The sequence below is a fragment of the Lobosporangium transversale genome, assembly GCF_002105155.1.
Source record: "Lobosporangium transversale strain NRRL 3116 chromosome Unknown BCR41scaffold_14, whole genome shotgun sequence".
Taxonomy (NCBI): domain Eukaryota; kingdom Fungi; phylum Mortierellomycota; class Mortierellomycetes; order Mortierellales; family Mortierellaceae; genus Lobosporangium; species Lobosporangium transversale.
In genome coordinates, this window is record NW_019028992.1 from 610,743 (window position 1) to 632,361 (window position 21,619).

General features: G+C 40.5%; 5 protein-coding genes across 5 annotated transcripts; 1 reads left to right on the forward strand and 4 right to left on the reverse strand.

Annotated features, from left to right (window-relative positions):
• Positions 1-229: 229 nt before the first annotated feature.
• Positions 230-2,563, reverse strand: BCR41DRAFT_351802 (mitochondrial carrier domain-containing protein). Its single transcript, XM_022023864.1, has 3 exons — positions 2,089-2,563; positions 1,276-1,471; positions 230-860 (listed from the first exon to the last, which is right to left on the reverse strand). The coding sequence occupies exons 1-3, from the start codon at positions 2,230-2,232 to the stop codon at positions 256-258; spliced, it is 945 nt and encodes a 314-aa protein (XP_021882410.1). The 5' UTR covers positions 2,233-2,563; the 3' UTR covers positions 230-255.
• A 1,965-nt stretch (positions 2,564-4,528) lies between these two features.
• Positions 4,529-7,001, reverse strand: BCR41DRAFT_321488 (hypothetical protein). The gene is made up of 7 exons (XM_022021442.1): positions 6,817-7,001; positions 6,678-6,701; positions 6,325-6,456; positions 6,007-6,221; positions 5,207-5,881; positions 4,953-5,103; positions 4,529-4,862 (listed from the first exon to the last, which is right to left on the reverse strand). Coding segments are annotated over exons 1-7 (1,521 nt in total). The 5' UTR covers positions 6,818-7,001; the 3' UTR covers positions 4,529-4,539.
• A 1,535-nt stretch (positions 7,002-8,536) lies between these two features.
• Positions 8,537-8,845, reverse strand: BCR41DRAFT_395376 (hypothetical protein; the record flags this gene model as incomplete). The annotated part of the gene is made up of 1 exon (XM_022028725.1): positions 8,537-8,845. One exon carries the CDS (start codon positions 8,843-8,845, stop codon positions 8,537-8,539), a length of 309 nt encoding a protein of 102 aa, XP_021882412.1.
• A 1,693-nt stretch (positions 8,846-10,538) lies between these two features.
• On the reverse strand, positions 10,539-11,129 carry BCR41DRAFT_351805 (hypothetical protein). Its single transcript, XM_022023865.1, has 2 exons — positions 11,054-11,129; positions 10,539-10,930 (listed from the first exon to the last, which is right to left on the reverse strand). The coding sequence occupies exon 2, from the start codon at positions 10,919-10,921 to the stop codon at positions 10,661-10,663; it is 261 nt and encodes an 86-aa protein (XP_021882413.1). The 5' UTR covers positions 10,922-10,930; positions 11,054-11,129; the 3' UTR covers positions 10,539-10,660.
• Positions 11,130-17,762: 6,633 nt separating this feature from the next.
• BCR41DRAFT_335406 (glycosyl hydrolases family 18-domain-containing protein) lies at positions 17,763-19,732 on the forward strand. The gene is made up of 3 exons (XM_022021980.1): positions 17,763-18,020; positions 18,138-18,652; positions 18,771-19,732. The coding sequence occupies exons 1-3, from the start codon at positions 17,851-17,853 to the stop codon at positions 19,634-19,636; spliced, it is 1,551 nt and encodes a 516-aa protein (XP_021882414.1). The 5' UTR covers positions 17,763-17,850; the 3' UTR covers positions 19,637-19,732.
• Positions 19,733-21,619: the final 1,887 nt, after the last annotated feature.

Genomic DNA, 21,619 nt, shown 5'->3' on the forward strand with positions numbered 1-21,619 from the left:
CACCACCAATTCCTTGCTACAGATCAATCTTTGCTTTAGCAAAGCCCTTCATAACTCTGTTTCTCGTATTTCAACAGGCGATGTCTCTATTCCATGAGAAACCCAAAAAATTAAAGAAAAAAAAGCAGTAATAATGATTTATGAATGATATTGTATTTTTTTTTTGTTTTTTTTTTTTTTTTTGAATGATAAACACAGTGTGTGGATCTTCCACTTTCTATTCTATTGTACCCGCTCTTTTTTAAATCATACATTTTACTTGGCAGCAGCAGTCAACTTGAAGGTGTCTGAGTTGCGGTCCAACCAGCTGGAGACGCGCTCGTAGACAGCAAAGGTGACGGCCTGACCAGGAGCGACACGGAGCACACGGGGTGTAACGCCCTTGTAGAAAGCCCTCCAGCCCTCGTTCTTCAAGATTTGTGAGTTGACGTCGGTAAAACGAGCCCAGCCACTGAGACCCTCGGGGTTGGGAGTCTTTTGGATACGAGTCTTGACAATATCGATGGGGTTGTTGACAAGAGGACCCATAGCACCAGAGATGCATCCGATGACTGCGGCTTGGTAGCCGGGCAACTCCTTGACATCCTGGATCTTCAAGAGCTGACCCTTCAAGAAGTGGTATGTGGGGAAGTTTGCAGCCTGGTTGGTGGCCTGGCGAAGTGAGGTCAAAGCAACACCGCGGTAAAGAGCACCAACACCCTCCTCACGAACGACAGTGAAGACACAGTGAGCGGCGTTGCGGTACTTGGGCACATCCAGAGGGTCAGTCATAGAGTGACGCTGTGCCTGAAGACGAATCTTGACCACATCCATGGGGGTGACTACCAAGACAGCCTCAGTGATACCAGCGAATAGACCAGCTATTCATTAATTAAAAAAAGAAAAAAGAAAAAGAAAAAGAAAGACAAATAGAGTATAATGTTAGTGATGTGGGCAACTTTTAGGAAGTTTGTTATGGGGACAGTTAGCAGCGTGGGAAAGTGTAGATTTTTTTTTTTTTGATATCTGAATTAAATTTAGATAAAAGTCGTGTGTGTCGTGTGTGTACTGAAATACTTTTCTTCATCGTGTCATTCCTGTCAAGGCGTATATGTGGTCCGTTGTGTTGATCGTGTGCTTAGTTCGGCTGGGTTGAACTTTGATCTTCCGTCCTTTTCATGTTCATGTGTTGGTAAATTCACACAGACCGATTGCCGAGAGCATTTCCAATTGAAAAGCACGTAATGCGATCCAATCTCAATCAGTATTGTTATTGTTACAATTATTTTTCCTTACCCCACAAATTGTTCAACTTCCAGGGCGTGCCATTCTTGTCAACCATGAGGTCCTTGTAGAACTGGAAGGTGGTGAAACGGATAGCCATCTTTGGGACAATACCCGCTGTGACAGCACCCAGACCCTTGTACAACGCAAGAGGTGATTCCTTTTGGACGATCCTCATACCCACGCCCAAGAACGACAAGTTGCCACCCTAAATTGATTTATACATTAGGACAGTTAGGAATGTTGAGTCATTGCTTAAATATTTCTATTTTCATGTTTCCCCTCCTGTGTAATCTGATGAATCAATCATTCATCTTTTGTTCCCAATAAATGCGATTATTATGACTATTCTGTGCAACCAAGCATGCATGGGACAACTGTCAAGTCCGTGGTCCGCTTTTTATTTTTCCTCCCACTTTCACTCCAGATTTTTCTTTTTTTAAAAGCCCGCGCTCAGCATCTTTTCGAATCGCATCGTGCCCATGTCAATGCCATTCCTCATCCCTTTGTCCTCTCATCTTTTATTCATCCAGGTCAAACTATCCTGTCTTGTATGAAATAAACATACTCTTTTTTTTTTTTTTTTTTTTTTTTTTCTTTTCTTTTCTTTTCTTTTCTTTTCTTTTCTTTTTCTGTTTTATCCTTGTAATCCTCAAATTTTGTTTTAGTGATTCCATTTTTTGGTGTCAAACTTGATGATGATAGTTTTTCCCTTCTCCCGAAACATTGAATGTTGAGAAATAGAAAGAGGAATGCTGATGGTGGTAATGATAGTAATAGTAATAATGATAATAATAACATAATAATAAAAATAATTTCACTTACAGCAGCATTTCTGGGAGCGTTCTTGGCGAGCTGCATGCGGACCTTGATTGTATCAAGAGGATGGCAGATCAAGGCCTCCATGAAACCAGCAGTACCACCGGCAACCAAGTTGGTGAGAGGAGACTTCTTTTCCCTGGCAGCCATTTTTATTTGTAATATGTATTGAGTATTAGTTACTGTAGTTGGGGAGGTTTTTTTTTTTGTTGTAAAATCAGATCAAAGCTGAAAAAGGTGAAGTTAAATGTTGATAGAGTGGGGAGGTAATATAAAGGAAAGAAAGGAATAAAAGAGAGGAGAGTTGGAAAAGAAAAAGAAGAGGAAAAAAAAGAAGAAAGAGTAATAAAAGTACAAGAAGAGAAGGAAAGTACGTTTTATTTATACAACGAGGGCGAGTGAAAGGAGAGCCGAGAGAGGAAGCCGATTAAAAACGAGCGTGAAGAAAGTGAATGATCTAATGGCTAATAGAGTAAAAAAGGATTACAATGCAAGTACAATAGAATACAACATGTACACAATAGAATGACAAATAGTGTTTTTGATGTCCTTCGGCACATGTAATGTATGGCTAAAGGAAACAAATCAGGTACAACAACACATCCTCTCTCCACCTCGCCTGGCCTCTTTCTTTATTATTCGTCATCGGGGCGTGACCCTTCCAGACTAAAAAAGCGTCCTCATTATCATCATGGCTATTTTATCACCTTGATCTTTTGGAGTCTTCAACATGACTTTTCAGCTGGAACGACTGCATCATTAATCAAAAGGAGATAATGTGTCCGTGGACAAAATTAGGTGACAGACAGAACCAGGGGTTTATTTTAGTCCTTTCATTCAATAATCAAATATCGGATTTGCAACCATCATCTCTTCCTGAATCTTCTTTCTCGATGTTTGAAAGCAAAAAGTAGTAGGCAACAGGGTCACTAAAGACACTTTTGTTTTCTTTTTTGCTTTTTTACCCCGCACTGCTGTTCTTAACAAAAGAGTCAATAGAGTTCTTGAATAATATATAGCTTAACCAGTCCCGGAATAGGACCTGACAGGGGGAAACGGACTGATCTTTTTTCCTTATACATTTCCTCAGTACTTCACGATGTGCACATCTATTGGCTGAAGCCAGATCAGCAACCTTCGACTGTTTTACAATACTATGACTACTGGCTCACCTTTAACTCGACTCCATCGCTACTCTTGCAGCTTCGTCTTCATTCCACACTTACTACTCTTATTCCTGTTTATCTCTCTATCCTGCCTCCCATCTCTCATTCTATCTCTGTTCTCCTTTACTGAGTTCTACTTTGATTTTTTATTTTCTTTTTTACTTTGGATCGGCTTGCTTATTGAATATAGACATGGTGATATAGACTGATCAACTGACACACTCTAAATGTACATTGGTTTACTCTATAATCTGTTAAACACAGCAGTTCTCCTCCCTCTCTCCGATTCTCTCTCTCTTTCTATTTTATATACAAATGTGATTTTTCTTTCACTGCCTCCAGATCAATGTCAAAGCCTTTGATGTGTCATAGAGTTTGTAAGGTTTTACTTTGTTTACACCATTTCTCTCCAAAATAAAATAAAGAGTTGCATCTTGCCAGATTTAGGCCTTGCCCCGGACTCCTTAAGCAAAAGCACATCATCACTTGGGCTTACACTATTCTGTGTCACAAAAAAAGGGTCATTTCTCTTCACTTTCACATGTGTCTGCTCTCATTAAGATAAAATCGTGTGGAAATATTTACATTTTTATATTTTTATAACACCAACATGCATGCCATGCATACTGAATCTGTTTGGCGAAATAGGGCCAGCTTTTTTTTTTTTTATATTCTCCTCTGACCCAAAGAAAGTCTTTTGTTTGTTCCGTTGAGAGAAGCACGCGCGGAAAAAGGGTGCCACATCTGTATTCCGTTCAATTGAGCACTGAGTTTATTAGTTTATCCTTTTTATATTGATCTACTTGACCCTTGTTTGCTTCCTGCTTCCTGCTGCTTTCGATCATCCATTTACCCCGCTCGCGTTCACCATCTTTTTTTTTTTTTTTTTTTTTTTTTTTGAAGGTCCGATTATCTGATCCGACTTTGTCCATGGACGGACCCAACCAACCATCTCTTCTCTCTCACGCATATAAACGCATATATACGTATTAAACACTCTGTAACCATAGTTTTTTTAGTCCTCCTCGCGTCGACATGTAAAAGGAAGATCAAGACATTTGACTGTATTATATGTTTGTACCCTTAAAAAATATAAATATTCACATAGACAAAAATGAAATTGTCTTCAACAACTGCCATGACCAGTGTTTATTGTATAATACGAAGTCAAGATTGTTTTTGGATGGTGAAGTTAGATCCTCCAAGGTCTTTTTGTTTTTTTTTTTGTTTTTCTACAGTATTATGACATTCTACTTTCTACCTTTTTTTTTTTTTTTTTTACTTTTTACTTTTACATAACCTTACGAGCTCCAGGACGAGCAGGTTTGCTGAATCCCCGTGCGCCTCCACTACCCAAACCAAGGTTTACTGCTCCTGTTCCTGCCCTTGCCCCTACCCCTGCATTGTTGCCGCCAAATGCTGGGGATGATGTCCTGGGGTGCAATTCCTCCAACACAAAGGTCTCTGTCAAGTCAGAAACATCAGTCGTCTCCAGCTTCTTGTCTACATTCAAGTCCGCGTCATCCTTGGCTGCCTGCAATACTCCTGCTCTGCAAGATGAATACAACATGCGCTCGCGAATCTTAGATTTGGTTGGGCACGTGTACATAAACACTAAAAAAAAAAAAACCACAAAGGTTAATTTTACCTTTAACAGTAGAAATGAATGAACATTAAGAGAAAAGGAAAACTAAGATTCCTTACCAAGAGAATCATGAGCTACTCCATTGTGTTTATGCTCATAGGCAAAGAAGGTGAAACGAGGTGATTCCTCATGGATGTTTCTGACCAATTCGTTGGCGCCAATCTTGGCCTCACCAGCAAGATCAATACGCTCATTCTCTGCATCAATTGCCTAAAGCGAAAAAAAAAAAAAAAAAAAAAAAAAAAAAGCACCTTGTTAAGACATGTGTAGTGTTGAGGTTTCTTCCCAATTGCTATTTAAAGATATTTCTTACCAATGTAACAAAGTTGATAGTGCGTTCCGCCTTGACAGGAGCTGCTGGTGCTTCTTCCTCCTTAGTCTCCGACACCTTCTCTTCTTGTGTTGGCTCTGCTTCTGCTGCCGCCGAAACAGTTGTAGCAGCAGTCTTAGGCTCCTCCGCTGTAGTCTTGGTTTCTTCCAGAGTAGGTTTAGGCTCCTCAGTCTTTACTTTTGTTGTTGTTGTGGTGGTGGTGTCATAGTCTTCTACCTCTCCTCTCCTCTTTACTTCCCTGGTCTTTTCCTCATCCCATTTATCTTCTTCCCATTCATCATCAGCCACCTCTGCTGTCTCTGAAGCCTTTTTGACTTCTGTAGTACTTGAGCTTGTGTTTTCCCGGGTAATCACTGGCGATTCTGGTAAAGGCGTTGATGCAGGACTGGTAACCTTTCTTGTGGCTGCTACAGTAGCAGAAGGTTTGGCAGCTGGAGTAACAGGTGCAAGCTTTTTAAGCGCAGCAATTGCCTTCTCTGTCAATGGGAAACTCATTCCTGGAGCATGCGACTTTCTATAAGCGCCTCCTTTCATACTCTCAACCATAATCTTCTCATTCTCCTTGATTTCTGCTAGCTGACGTTCACGTTCTGTCAAAGGCTTAGGAGCATTCAAACTGGCTCTGTGCTTCTTGTAACCGTCCAATGTGAAGTCACTCTGTATCGATGGTGATTTTATTTTTGCATAGAAAAAAAGATAATTGTCAGCCATCATGATATTGAAAGTATCTTCATATATCAATTAATTAACTTTTTTTTTTTTTTTTTTTTTTTTTTAAATACCTTGTTCGTTCCATAAATCGAATCTGTAAAGTGAGAATCACCAAGATCCTTTGTCAAAGTGGCTCTTGTAGCAGCATAGATCATCTTTTGGCGGATAGGGGCCACATCTGGAACATAGCATAAAAAGATCCACTCTGAAGCCTTGGCGCCATCCAATCGAACCACGAAATATGCAGGTTGCTTCTCTTCCAAATTGTCACACACAATACTGAAGTCTATCAAGGATTAGAGAAAAAAAAAAAAAAAAAAAAATACAATAAGCAACCTTGATATATTTGAAAGACCTTTCTTTTATATTGCTTACAACTTCATACTGACCTTGATCAAAGGTTCCTCTGATATCGAAAATGCCATCGTCTTCCAAAGCCTCATTGATAATCGAGATCTTGAGAGCACGAACTGTGCTACCAACTGTAGCTTGTTTCCAAGCATCAGCGAGCTTCTGAGAAACTATTAAACCGTCATAAGGAAGAAAAAAAAAAGGGGAGGGGGGGAGGAGGAAGGTCATTCGATCATCAGTATTGTTTTTTCGTTTTTTGCTTTTTGTTTTGTTCTGAAAGCTATAAATAGGTAAAAGGCGCGTCCGTTCTTCTGTTCTTATTCTCTTTCAGCCCCTGTCACCTCTAAAAAAAAAAATGAGGATGATCAAGTGCGAAAAATATGTTCATTACCTTTGATACCAGTTTGATTGGACACTATAGTGAAAAGATATAACAAAGGTATGGAATGAAGGATAGACGCGCCGTTATTAAGCATCAATTGATCTTTCCAAGTCAAACTATGTCAATTGCTATTTCAGTTTTTCCTTACTTGGGAGATTTTATGCTCTGTGACAGTGTTGGCGAGGCGAAGTGAGGCGAAGCAGTGCAGTAAGGCGATGTAATTAAGGTAGAAAGAGAAAAGATGAGATAAGAGAAGAGAAGAGTGTGCCTATGAAGGAATGAAAAAGTGTGATGTGTAAAGGTAATGAGGAAAAGAAAATGAGAGAATGAGAGTGAGATGACCGAACTGCTCTCATCTTTCTCAGGGCACCACAGTGTGGGACCACAATAACGTCACAAAAATCGTGATCTCACAGGCGTTGCAATTTCGTTGTGAACCCTCGCTGCCGCATCATATCCTTGCAAGGCACTCTATACCTGCCATGATCAGGTGCCATGCTGCATGGACGCGTAGACAAGTGAGATCAGTGGATAGGAAAATAAACAAATACTTCGTAGCAGTGCCACTTGAAAAAAAAAAAAAAAACCCCCCCCGAAGATTGACAATAAACGACGAGAATTTATATATGGATCGCAGTACCAACGGTGCTTAGCATTTCCACTAGGGCTGATCATTGATCTGTAATGCCAAATATTAATTTTATACTGATACAAATGCAGTGTTGTCAATATGCAACTATGATAAATATCTATGCAATTGCATTAATCTACTGTTCTCCAGACCCTATTGCCTGGCCCATCACACATGTTCCAATCTTGAGTCAAGGAATAAAAAAGACGGTGCCCTTCAAGTGCGCCCCCAAGCCTTTGGGTACATGTTACAATTATAATGCCACTTTCTCCATTGTAAAGCCACGTTCATTCTTGTACAAGACTAATTTAGTATCTCCAACATTGACTCTTGTTATTCAGTCCGAAATCCTCAGCAGCCTAACAGCTCTCGAAGAAAAGCTACTAAGCTCTTCTTGATCCCGTAGAAGAGTATTTTATTTCTGATCCCTTCTAGACCATTAAGACAGCCAATAAAGTGAGCTGTGGGGATTAAAAGGTTGTGACTCGATCACGGCGTATGTCAGGTGTTGTGGTACGTCTAGATCGACTAGGACAATATGATTGTGGCAACTACCATACGAGCGGAAGTAGAGGATAGCTCGCTATGCGGCCGAGGGCCGATGACCTGAACTGAAATTGATCGCTACGTTATTGACCTTCATGAATGACTCCACGCGGAGTATATTCGTTGAAAAATTGAACGAGACTCACTCAAGGGCCAGCGCCACCTAAGTCTATGACCGTGTAAACCACATGTTTACTCTGATCATATTATATTTAGCGTAGCTATAAATATATAAATACAGAATAGCCCTTCACAAATATTTCTTTTATAAACACTTACCCCTGCCTTTGACTTTGTGCTTGCTGTTGCTTAAGTCCACAGCAATAGGAAATAGTTTGGCCATCAAATGAAGCTATAAGAAACGTTACGTTCTATATCTTGAGGTTTTAAGCAGAGACGCTTTTTTTTTTTTTTTTTTTTTTTTTTTTTTTACTTTTATTTGATACTCTACACAATGTAATGCAATGAATGATCTCATAATCTAATGTTAAAGTCTTTAAAATTAATGCACTTTCGTTACTCTATTGGGATGCGTTAAATATTGGTTATTCGTTTCTATTGTAGGTTTCATGTTTGTGGGATGTATGCTGATAATAGTTGTTTTGTAGATGTGTGAAAATCTATGCTCTTGAAACGCTTTGTACATGTATATAGCCTTGAGGTTCGCACGTTTAGATGTTTGCTTTTTATCTTAAGCAAGCTTTAATAGTGGGGATTCGTCCATTTCAAAGTCGTCATCGAGTTTTAGGTAAGCTCTTGCGCGATGGCGGCGCGTGCCATCACATAAAGAATTGAACATCCGAGTCATTCTATTGGGCTTCATATAAGTACATTCAGTGGCCCTTGATCGATGGATATTAGTGTCTTCGATTGCTGCAGCTGATTCTCGCCTATTGCCAGATCTAGAAGGGGCCGACCGAGTAGCGGGTGTTGGTACTGATGAAGAGCGTGTCTGGGACATAATCACGATAACCAAAGGAACAGCGGATAGGAACATCATGATGAATGTATTTAAAAGACTTTTTTGTATCTTTTTTTGTATAAAAGTATGTTAAGTGTTACAAATCTAAGGATTTGAACCTAGGAAGTTCTCGCCTTTTATTCTTTTTTTTTATACCTCTTTCTTTCACTTTAGATTTGGTTTATTCAAAGAAGGAACATTCCTTGTGTTGTGTAGATATGAAACGAAGGCTGAACCCTCTTGCTCAATTCTATAGAAATCCGAAACAAAAGGCCTCTATTTTTACAAATAATTTCTATTCACGCAGCCCCTTCTCCATTCAGTGAAGCCTCCACTTCATTTAACTCACCCCTCTTTCGCTGCCTGTCAATGCGAAATGTCTAAATTTGTGGCTATCTTCATAGATGACGGCAAGGAAACTGAGGTGCTTTTTTTTCCCTGTTAAAAAAAAAAAGATGGCTTTCATGAACGCTTGGTGACTACACGGACTTTTTACACAATAAATATGCTTTTGTTGTATTAATAGACTGTAATTGATAAAATTGTAAAGTGTCTCCGGAACCCACAATCTTATCAAGGAAATCATACGAGCGATCTATCATGCGAGGTTTTCAAGTCATTCCCCTTATTGTATCGATACGTAATAATCAACTCTTCGTGTCTTTGTTTCCCTTGGTCGGTTGACTCGTTACACCGATAATCGCGTTATCAAATTAAACTGTGGAGCCAAGGTCTGCTGCATTTGGGGGGCTTCTATAGCCTGCTAGTTTCCTGAAGTAGGGTAAAGGCGCCTCTCTTATGAGAAGATAAATTACAGCACTTGTTCAGATAAACGTGACTACCGGCTTCGTTTATGCCTTTCCTTACTACTCCTTTTCCTGTCCCCCTCTTTAACATATCATTTACATTTTCCCCCCTTCGATCAGGAGAGAGACTCGTCAATCCATTCTAGAACTGAGGTCAATGGGGGATTTTCTCTTATCCTTATCCTCCATAGCATTTCATTTTTTTTTTCTAAAAGATTAAGTTCCTTTTTTTTTTTTTTTTTTTTTTTTTTTTGGCTAGATAAAGAGTGATTGCATAAAGGATTGAGTAGAAAATTTTCCTGTCCGTATTCAGCCTAGATGTTAATCAAGATAGTACTGTTTGTGAGCAGCGAAAAAAAAAAAAAAAAAAAAAAAAAAGCAAGGTGGAAGCCCATCTCGAAGGTAGGCCAGTGGCCTATGGACAGATGAGTGCTGCCTTGAAAGGAGTGGCTGGCAATTCCCTATCTGCCTTGGCTAGTAGGCGCCCTTCTGTTTACACGCGTCTGAAATGACACAGGATCAACAATCCGTTACTACAATCTGTTTCATATAAAAAACCTTGGTGGTCCAGGGCCAATCAAGGAACGCTCTCTCTCACGCAGCTGAGCTGACCTAAGGAATTAAACCCTACATCTGGCGCATAGTAGTAGCGCGATGCCTGGTCAGGAGCTTTACCATACACTCTAGATCATAGCATGGTCCTTAATCAACACCACCTTTCCCCTACTGATCTCTACTGTGTTTTCGTGTAGTACAATGCGTTGCCAACCCCATACCCGCTCTCTGAGAGTATAGTCTTTCTAACAATCCAAATTGGCTCCAACAAAATGTATGTAGTCTAATATACTTGGTCGCGTTCCTTCATGGTTTCGATATTAAATTTTCTTCATTCAAAAGGTGGCTGTGCTTACAAACTCAAATGTGATGTGGGGCAAGGAATAAATTTATTTTCAAATAAATTGATAATAGACCGTAGTTGAGTAACAGATATTTTTTTTTCTTTCTTTTTTTGTAAGTCGGATGATGTTAGTCTTGCCCTGGAGTTGATTTAGTAGCATTTATCAGACTCGTGGTTGCCGCTGTTCCACTTAATCATGCAGCAGCGGTAGAAAGCCCTGCAGTCGGAGATGTTGTGGCAGCGACGGTCGTCTCCAAGGTTGCCATTGCAGCAGGAGGCAGTGGCAGCACCCCAGTAAGGTTCATTCTTGGGGTTGTAGCACCACGAACCACTGTCCTGAGTAGTAGGAGCAGCCTGGACAGCGACGGCAGAGAACAAGAAAGCACCGATGAGAACCAAGGACTTGTACATGTTGATCTACTAGAGAAAGAGAAAAGAAGTATGTCTATTTATTAAATCTTTTTTTTCTAGCCTGCCTCGGAGTACGATCTGAAAAGGATGGGATGGGATTTTTTTTCCTCCTAATTGTAGATCTCTTCTTACAAGTTGCGCTTGTTGTGGTTTTAAGGGAATGAAAGCTGCTTGAGGAGATTGAGGAGTAGGGGCTTGATGATGAAGATGAAGAAAAAAAAAAAAGGAGCACCTTGAGGGCTTTTATAGTTGTCGCGAGAACTAACAAAGAGTGAAAGGAGTTATAGAGAAATGCATAAAAAATCACCCCTTCAAATTCTTTACATCTATTGAATAGATTAATAGTATTCAATAAGAATATATCCTATATCCTATCGAAGAAAGAATGAAAGAATAGTAACGAATAGTAATAATGCAAATAAAAAAGAGAGGATCGGGTCCATTGTTTCATTGTTAAGGATCATACTAGAAGGAGCAGGGCTCAGTCAATTCATAAGGGGTAATACGGATATGTATGCTGAAGCGAATAACTGCTGCGATAGGCTAACAGAAAACAATATGCTGGGTGTAAGGTTCGTGAAGGTACTTTGATGTTGAATGATGTTGCACGGCACTGAACGGTGCTGAGCAATTCTGGGTTCACAGGCAAACGCTTGCAGTAGTTTGTCGTGTTGAGGCGGAAGGTAGTGCATGATTATTATGCATATCGTATTTTAATTCAATGCTTCTGAATATATACCTTATTACATTTAACGTATATATTAAAATTATATTTTGGCTGGCTCTCAACATATCAGTATGATTCACGCGATTTGACGTGAGGGCGTAGCCAATTGCAGATTGTTTGGGTTGCAAAAGCGATGTTCTGCAAGCATCCAATCGTAACGGTTGAAATGGGCAGGAGCGTGGGCAACTATGCAGCAAATGGATGAGGCTTGACAAAAAAAGGAAAAAAATTACGATGGTAATCCGTACGTCAACATTTCCTTTCTCTTTATTTTGTTGAAAAATGAACTAAACTTGGTTTCACGTCCGAGGGGCTTGGTCAAGAACTACAAAGTAAATCCGTGCCTGAATACCCTGCTTATGTCTATTTTTGTTTGCAAACACAAACAGCAACGGGTGACGCCTCACCAACATAATTGATCTACAAATGTTATTCCAAAATTGTTTTGCATGGTGGGATACAGTTGACTGTTCCTTGCCTCTCAGAATTAAGGCCGACATTAGTGAAGACTATATTCTGGTTTATGTGTGAAAGAATATCATAGTTTTATGCAGTCAAGAGCCGTAGCCTTAATATTTTGGGGCAAACGTACGAGCAATGGCTGGCTGTATCCCTTACTACGTACCAGGCGCGTATTTTAGACTGATCACTCTCTCCCTAAATCCCTCAATGGACAGGGTAAAAAGTTTATCGAACATTATTTTTTTATATCCCATAAGGAAGATCCAATTTTCCCGTCTAAAATATAATGTGCATAGAGAGAAAACTGTTTATTGTGTTGCATGGTACAGTGGCTCCTGTCTTGGTAAAATGGTAAGAGTCGTGATGTCCCAAAACTACAATTCAGACACCTCAGTAGCGGACACAAATTTAAAAAATTGAGCTATAAATTCTATATCCGTTTGTATAATGCCGCACATGCATTTGAATTCAGCATTGCGCCTGTCGGAATTACAATGCCGTTGTGTCTTCTCTGAACGGACATGTAACATGCACGCTGAAAATGTTTTAACCAATATTTGTGCTACATGCTCTCTTCCCAACAACACGTACATTTAGTACACAGTGAAAGAGCCATGCGATTTTCACTTGCTCTTTTTTTTTTGTCAGACATCAATATCGATGGAGTATAAGCTAGCACTACGCCCTTTCTTCGCTCAATAGATACAATCCAATTGCTGTGGAATTAAATCATAAATACTTTCTAGCGCCGCGGAGGGAATCCCGAGGATAAGAAGTAACAATATAGTTTTATATGGGTAACAATATTTTAATTCACTTCCGATGATGGTTCGTGAGTAGGTTTTAGATCAAAGCACGAGTTTCGACTTTGGTAAGAAACGCGTCTGTCTGGTAATACTAATAGAAGTCACGTAAGAATTGGCATTTGAAGTAGTAGACACTTTTTTTTTTTTTTTTTTTTTTTTTTGATCAGCGATCAATCAAACCTACCACCGTCATATCTATAGTCTACACCGTACATAGTTTTGGCTGTGCCGAAAAATTTTGACTTCAAAATGCCTCAACGCTCTCATCTTCTCCTATTCCACGTCTGTGTGGTTTATGTATATGCAGGATATGCATTCAGCGCATGATGCAAGCAGTATATATTCGTCCAGCCGCTATAGCCCGAGTTATTGTGTAAATGCATCTCAGCGAAGCAGTAAGGGAAGAAAGGAGGCAAGTGCATGATATGCGGCATGCAGGTGAAAAGTGCTAGCTTTGATGACCTTTGCGAGAATGAAATATCTGTAAGAAGGCAAAGACAGGTTACTTTTTTACTAATAATATATATTTTTTATTGCGTGAGCGCAAATCAATGGTTGTCTCAAAAAGGCAAAAAAAGCTCGCAACTCGCTATTCCATTATATTTACATTTTGAAGAATGTCCCATCCTCACTAGAATAGTCGACACTTGTACCACCCTCAATCTCCCAACAAAGCTTAGAAGATGGAGCTAAAGGTGTATATCCCTCTCTTACTCCGCTAACTCTTTGCATGCGCATAACCATTTTCATCTGGAACCTTCGTAGGCTAAAAATTGTCCAAAGTAGTTACAAGATGAAGAGGGCCATTGAGACAGATCTGTGTGTGGTTGTCAAGGCAAAATCGGCATTGGTCACATCATGTCGATAATTATAACCGTCCTCATGAGTTACCAAGAAAATTTGTCAACCTTCATTTGTGCTAATATAGAAATGGAAGCCACTCCTATTGAACAGACGGCAGGCAGCGCCAAGGCGTCGAGAACCAGTTGGTGTTTGTATGAAGCCGGTCATCGAACAATATGCTTCGCCTTACGCTAACCGCAAGGGTAAGTTGCTTTACACATATTCTATTAATATAATACTTTATTGTTACTCTGGTCAGGTCTCCAAACCGGTTCATTTCGTGGTAGTTAGTTAATCCAAGCTTGCAAGCGACCATGAATTTAGCACAAAACGAAGTTGACCGTACCATAGTATTCCACCTACTTAAGCGGCGCTTAACTGCTATTTTGCTTTTTTTTTTTTTTTTTTTTTTTTTTTTTTTCCCTAGTACTAATATTTGTACATCTGTTGGAGGATACATAGGCCCGATGTTGGGATCACAGTAGCCACGCTGCCTATGAAGCAGCATGTCCATTCGAGAAACGGCTAGTAAGCGCCGATGTATTGCTATGCCAGAAATAAAGGGAGCACAGCAGCCACTAAAGGTGATCAACCATAGAAGGCGCTTACAGGAACCGTGGAGTGTCTCAAGGCCAACATGAAATGAGATATACTCAAGGGGCTGCCATTAGAAGCCACAGCCAGAGCTAGTTGCCAAAGGCTGTTTCCACACTGATGATTACCTCGGAAGGCTGCGACTAATAGTGAAGAGGCACGTACATCTACTAACTTTACGAAAGCGACATATTAGGGGACGCCTATGTTTCCCCAGAAAGCTCAAGAAATGGAGATTGGAGGATCGGTAAAATGTTCTTTAACTAAATTTAATCCGATGGCCCTTAGTGGACCCGGGACGACACGCCAAGGCACATTAGTCTTAGGTGAGTGCAAGGGGCCATTAAGTATGGAGGCGGAAATGTGGGGGTGTGGCCCTGAGCTGTGGCAACGAATCTCGGTTGAGTGATGTAAGGCCCTAGTGAAGCCTTGTCGTAAGCCCATCACGGGTATGCTTAGAAAGCTCTAGGCTCCCCACCTACAGAAGACTGGAGCCAAAGGCCTGCTTAAAAAACAAGGGCTGCCAGCTCAATAATGAAGAAGGCTGTGAGTACTATTTGAGATATGAACGTAGAGATATATGGGAGATGCTGATTGTGCCAAGCTTTAGCAGCGTCTACATAAGTGGTCCTAGAAGACGAAAAAGAAACTTTAGTTAATAGGAGGGGCTGGCTCAGTTTGACGTGGTGGTGTGTAGTCCCTGTTATCATCTCTCTTCTTCTGCGCGTATAATCATAGTTTGGTCTTTGATGACCTTAATCGTATTGTGGCTCAAAATAGTAAAACGTTTTTCTTTCAATACCTCAAACGCGCACCCGCCTTGCAGCTGTGATGTGATGGATTACTTGATAAAGCTGCATAAACGAGTTGTCTACCATTAAGGCGTTAAGGAGAGGGTAGAAAAAAGAAAGGCAGAAAAAGAAAGATAAGGCTAGACTTTTGTATAGTCTTATTGATTTGCTCAATATTACTATTTGCTTTACCTTTTTTTTTTATCGCACACCCATACGGGTTTGCTTTCAAAAGAGGCTAGGCCTGGTTAACTTGATAGTTGTAAGAGCAGTCAAGAAAATACGCTGCGCTTTTTATTTTTTTTGTTTTCGATAGCTAGATCTTTAGAAGATTAATCAATCTAACTGATAAAAATACCACAGACCAACGGAAAGATCCATTACTTTTGTAAGGAGACGATACAATAATCAACAACCTAGCCATAATAGCAACAGGAAAATAATGACAGTGATCGTAAGAGAGAAAGTGACAATATAGAGGGACTGAGGAAAGGAAAGATTGCAATCCATGCTAGCTGATTTTTTTTTCTCTTTGATGACAGACTAAGCTTACATACCTGTGCAACCGTTGCCAGGGCCATTGTTTGGCTTTGACCCATCTCGGCTCTCCTTTTTGTTTTTGCATTATCCGTGATCTTTTTTTTTTTTTTTTTTTTTTTTTTTTTTTTAGCCCGGAATACACGTTTGTATTCCTAACCATTGTCAGCAATAATGCTCTCCATTTTTCACAAGAAAAGAAAAGGTAGATTATGATCGTTATCACAAAATCATGATTAACAGGACACCACAACATCTGTTATACTTTTTTTTGTTTACTTGGACATGTATGCATGAATGAATTATAGTTTGCACCAAGCTTAATACTGGGAAACCCCATAGGCTACTTCTTTTCTTTTCCTGTGAATTATACACTTTGAGTTTAAGGCATGCAGCTAGAACTAAAAAAAGTCAAATATGAAAGACTGGTCCTTTAAGGATAGTGGCGCAAATGTTCTGCTTTAATAAAGAACGTTTAGTCCATTTGAGGAATGAACATTCTAACACAGATCAATTATCAGCTATCGTCTGCAAAGGAGTTGGGTTACTGACAACGGTTCCCCGTTAAAGAAGACAATAGCAACAAAAAAAAAAAATATTGCTCACTCCTCCACCTAAACTCTTTGTAAACCTGACCTTCATCCACCTGACTATGTGACACTCTTGGTACAAACTTTTTCAACCCGTGAAACAAAGAAAGAGGGGAGGCGGAAGATTACCTTGTTTACGTTTTTCTTTTGATTGATTACTGATATCGCACACAGAGTAGCTACCAAGTTGACCTATTTGTTGATTGCCCAATGATGCAGCCTGAATGGAGACGACGCACGGTTCGAGACGAGGAGAAGTAGAGGAATGAGCCCATGCATTATCAGGTTACATCTGATGAATGATGGGTTATTGTTTGTTTATTGCCCTTACGAGGCATTCTCATTTCTTACAAGCCTCCATTCACCTTAATGGTCAAATAAAGAGACGTTGTATGTTTTTCTTGCATTATTTATTATTTTTGTATGACAGCCAACGACCTTTGTCCCCTCCTTTTTCTTTTCCAGTATCCAGCCCCTACATGGGAATACAATCAAAAGTAATCTCGAAAACAAAAAGGCATAGAGTTTGTAAACATTAAGGATTCTCCGTGGACATGGGCGATGAAGAGGCCAAAAGAAAAACCCTGCATGATGAGGAGATATGAGATTATGAGATAGGTCGATTAATAATTGTAATAACTGTTAATACCGAGAAGAAAAATGGACGCGTCTTTTATTGTTTATTGAAGACTACAGTAATGTAACTGTTCCGTATGATGTCAAAAATGCCAATCCATCCTTAAAACAAATCTTTTTTGTATATATTCCTTGCTGTTAGTTAGTAAAAAAAAAAAAAAAAAAAAAACTTAAAAGAGAATCGGACAAGAAGCAGCTATTTGAGACAAGCAAGGCCAATCTTGATTCTATCTATGACGATGGCATATTGGGTTGTAACTTTGTAAGGACATATTTGCTACTACTAACCAAAGTGCACAATATCATACATCAATGTTTATCATTATCTGTTTACATCCACTACAACTTGGTGGTCAAGATAACCCGTGCGTAGTAGTACATCGTGCCTAAGATCAATATCCAATCCAGGACCTCGAACAAAATTACTCGACTTTGGTTGTGTTGGTTTTATAGACCCATGTGTATAGATGTAGGGAAAAAAAAGACAAATAAATAAATAAAAGACAGGGAACGGAGGTACAGATGAGTAAGATAAGGAGGAGCCAAGCACATGGAGGGGAATGGATATTCCGGGCTTGCAGAGAGACATTGTGAGTTTAACGCGCGAATTCAATGTTCAAATGTGTTTATGCAAACAACTCGTGTTTCCCGATTAAACACAGATTGTTTTTTCATCCTTTCTGACCTTCTAGTCAACCACAACAGTTACAGCGGCAACAACCAGGAGAATATTTTTGCTGTTTTGCTCCACAATCGCGCCAACTTTCTTTGATCCCAAGAAATACGATCCCTCTTCGTTCTATAAAAGCTCAAGCTCCATCTCCTTGAAAAGACTTTTTTTTTTATCCCCGTCCTCTTGCCTTCACTCACAAGACTTATCCTTTGCACATACTCCTCCGCCGATCCGTTGATCCTTTCCTTCTCGCTCCGAATTTTTTTAAACATGAAGTTCACCATTTTCTCTTTGGCCGCCGCGGTCATCGCTGTAGCCTCAGCTGCGCCCGTCGTTGAAAAGCGCGCTGGCGACAACAAGCTCGTTGTTGGATACTGGGTTCCATGGGGTAAAGTCCCAGTCGAACAGGTCGACATGACCAAGTATACCCACATCAACTAGTAAGTTACCATGCTTCCAGGACGAATCAGGAGTTTTACAGTCCCAATCCTACTTTCTCAGGTTATATTTGTCTAACATTTTACTTTGCGGTTTGAAAAAAAAAAAAAAAAAAAAAGTGGCTTCGCTGTCCTCTACAAAGGCGCTGGAAACCCCACAACCATTACCATTGACCGCTACTACGATGGTACCCCCATGAGAGCTTTGGTCGCTCGTGGTAACCAATATGGTGTCCCCATTTTGATGTCCATTGGAGGCTGGACTGGATCCCAGACCTTCTCCACAGTTGCTGCTGATGCTGGTCTTCGTAAGACCTTCATCAACAACGCCCTGGTCTTTGTTCGTAAGAACACTCTTCCTGAGTATCACGAGAAACCTGATGGCTGGAGCATGGATGGTCTCGACATCGACTGGGAATACCCCGGACGTCCTGCTGCTGCTTGCAACACCTACTCTCCTCAGGACTCTGCTAACTATCTTATTCTCCTCAAGGAGCTCCGCGCTGCTTTGGATGCTGAGTTCCCCACCAAGCGCAAGCTTTTGACCGCTGCTGTCCGTGTTCAGCCGTTCGATGGTGCCGATGGCAAGCCCTTGAAGGATGTTAGTGCCTATGCCCAATACTTTGACTGGATTGGTAAGAGGATACTTTTGATATTATGCCGTCTGTATTATTGTGAGGATGAAAATACCGTGCTTTAATGCTAATTATTCTACTTTGTATTTTGTCCTGAACCTGATATTGGCATGGTAAGCTATCATGGCCTATGATATCATGGGATCTTGGAGTGCTACCACTGGTCCCAACGCTCCGTTCAACACCCCTGCTCCTCCAGGTGATCCATTCTCTTTCAGGCAGTCGATTGAGGCTTGGAGATCTGCTGGCTGGCCTGCAGACAAGTTGGTCATGGGTACTGCTTTTTACGGTCGCTCAGTGACTACCACTGTTGATATGAATACCCAGAATCCCATCAGTATGTATGTCAACAAGACCAACGTCACCCCCAAGGGAGGCCCATCTGACACCAATGACGTCAATTTCTACTGCAATGAAGGTTCTGTCTACAGTGGTATGTGGAAGTGGAAGGAGCTCCGCGGTGCCGCTTTGTCGACCCCCACGACCGCTATTAACGGTTGGGTCCGTCGCTGGGATGCTGAGACCCAGACTCCTTGGTTGTTCCGTGCTTCAGACAAGACCTTCGTCTCTTATGATGATATTGACTCTTTGACCATCAAGGTTAACCATGTCAACCAGCAAGGTCTCCGTGGTGTCATGCTTTGGGACATCTCGTACGATTACAACAGCGAGTTGCTCGATGTTCTCCAGAAGGTCCATTGCACTAACTGCCCCGTCATCACTACCACCGGCTACACTACCATCGTCCCCACCACCACTGTTGACACTGGCATCCCCTCCTCTACTAGCACTGTCGTTGCCACCACTACCGCTGGTACTGGTCTCTGTGCCGGTGTTGCTCCTTGGAACAGCGCTACAGTTTATGCCGCTCCTGGTACCAAGGTCACCTACAATGGCCGTCTTTACACCAACAATTGGTGGACCCAGGGTGAGGCCCCCAGTGGCTCTGCCTGGGGTGTCTGGAAGGATGTTGGTGCCTGCTAAAATGCTTATCTGATCCTCAGGCATGCCCTTCACCCATTATTTTTTTTATTTGGTAAAATTAAGTGCAGGTTCACTCATGCAAGCTCTAGCATGGCCATCAATCATATTCAAAAAAAAAAAAAAAAAAAAAGTCTCATTTTTGATTCTAAGGAAATAAAGCAAAGTAACAGATCGCTGTGCGAATGTTATTATTAAAATTTCATCCCTGTTCGACTGATGTAACAGTTTCAGACATCGCAACTTAAAAAACGCTGCACCATGTAATGGGTCATTTCGGCAGTTTATTTATCACAATGTGAGGTTTTGTCAGCCAAAGACAAATGGACAATGGTAGACAGATCTCACAGAACAGAAAAAGGTATTCAAGCAGGCTCCTTGAGGAAAGGATATGTGGCTCATGAACAATGAACGTATACTTTGGGGAGAAGGAAGAAGGAGCATTCTAACAGTGATTGCCCTGAGCACCGGTCAGTAAACAAGCAGAGCAAATAAAGCTACAGGCGAAGAACACTGAGTTTATGATAGTGTTTGTTGACTTTTGTCGGAAGGCATATCAGTCATACGCTGCTGTACTTTTCAGGTTGCTTCGTTATAGGATGATGTTGCTTTCAAAGAGATTTTGTACATTTCTCACTGACAAACTTGAGTTTGATTGATAAAGGCCGCCTTTGCTGTGCTACCTTTTTTTTTTTTTCCTTCACTTTTCTTTTTGTATTTCATCGTCGAACGCCTGTTAATGCTTGAAGGCAGAGTCGACCGAGAGTACAGCAAGGATGCTCAACCTCCCGTGGACCTTCCCGTGAGCCATAGATGACTGTGGAGTGACGGTGATGATGGCGGTATTGAACATTGGCTTCCATAGGCCGTGCACGTTGATAGACAGTATAGTTGGTATTTCGCTGTGAACTGGAAGCCTCCATGGTTAGAAAGAGTTTAATATAGGAAGGAAAGTACAAGTTGTTTTTGCTTTGCAGCGTGGGAAAAGAGGAAACGATGTCTTGAAGGGCAAAGAGGGTAAAAGATACAGGTTGCTCAAAGAAATAAGAAATAGAGTATTGTTGGTTGTTTATGGGACGACAAATTGTTTAAAAAAGATTGGGTTTTATATTTTGTATTTTAACACAGCCCATGCATGGGCTTTTTTTTTTTTTTTTTTTTTTTTTTTTTTGGAAAAAAGTAGTCGACTCTTCTACAGTGGAATCTCGATAATTGTACACTTTTGTACAATTTTCGAATTTGCTATATTTCTCGGTTATTGATTGGCTAAGAAGCCGACAATTCATGAAAAACTATTCTAAAAATCCTCTGCTGATTCCCCTACTCCAGTTGAGTGTGGGTTTTTTAGAATACTTTTTTTTAAAAGAGTAAGGCTCTTAGCCAACCAATGGCCTAGAAATATATCAAATTTGAAATTTGTACAAAAGTGTACAATTATCGAGATTCCACTGTATCTCTTTTTTGTCTTTGTTCGATTGCCGCCAAAACTACATGCCCTATGACGATCAAAGAGGATAAAGCTATTTGGAAACACAGCATTAATGACACCGCCTCCAACAATGTACGGCTGTAGTTGAGAAAGGAGCTTCAAACTTGTCATAAAGACAAGTGGCATATAGTATACATCTTTAGTAAAAAGCCTGCCATACCCTTTCCCATTGACATTGTTTTCTATGGGTGATGGCAGTACCTATCCTCGCAAGCACATCGCGAGGAATAAAAAATCGATCCACCAAATTTCTCCTTCGCGGAAGAGCCGATCATTTGATGCAAATAAAAATGAAAAGGCTGTCTTTAAAAGTAAGCTTTCTGTGCCAAGCAAATATACATGATCAAATCAATGTTAGGCTGTCCCATATGAGCATTACAAAATCATCAATTGAGCAATAAAAGTTTAAAGTAAGCTATGCTCCAAGCGTTCTGGTTGTACGGTAATAAGGGAGGCAGTGCAGGTATAGCCAACACAGCTCCTCTTTCTGTTGAAGG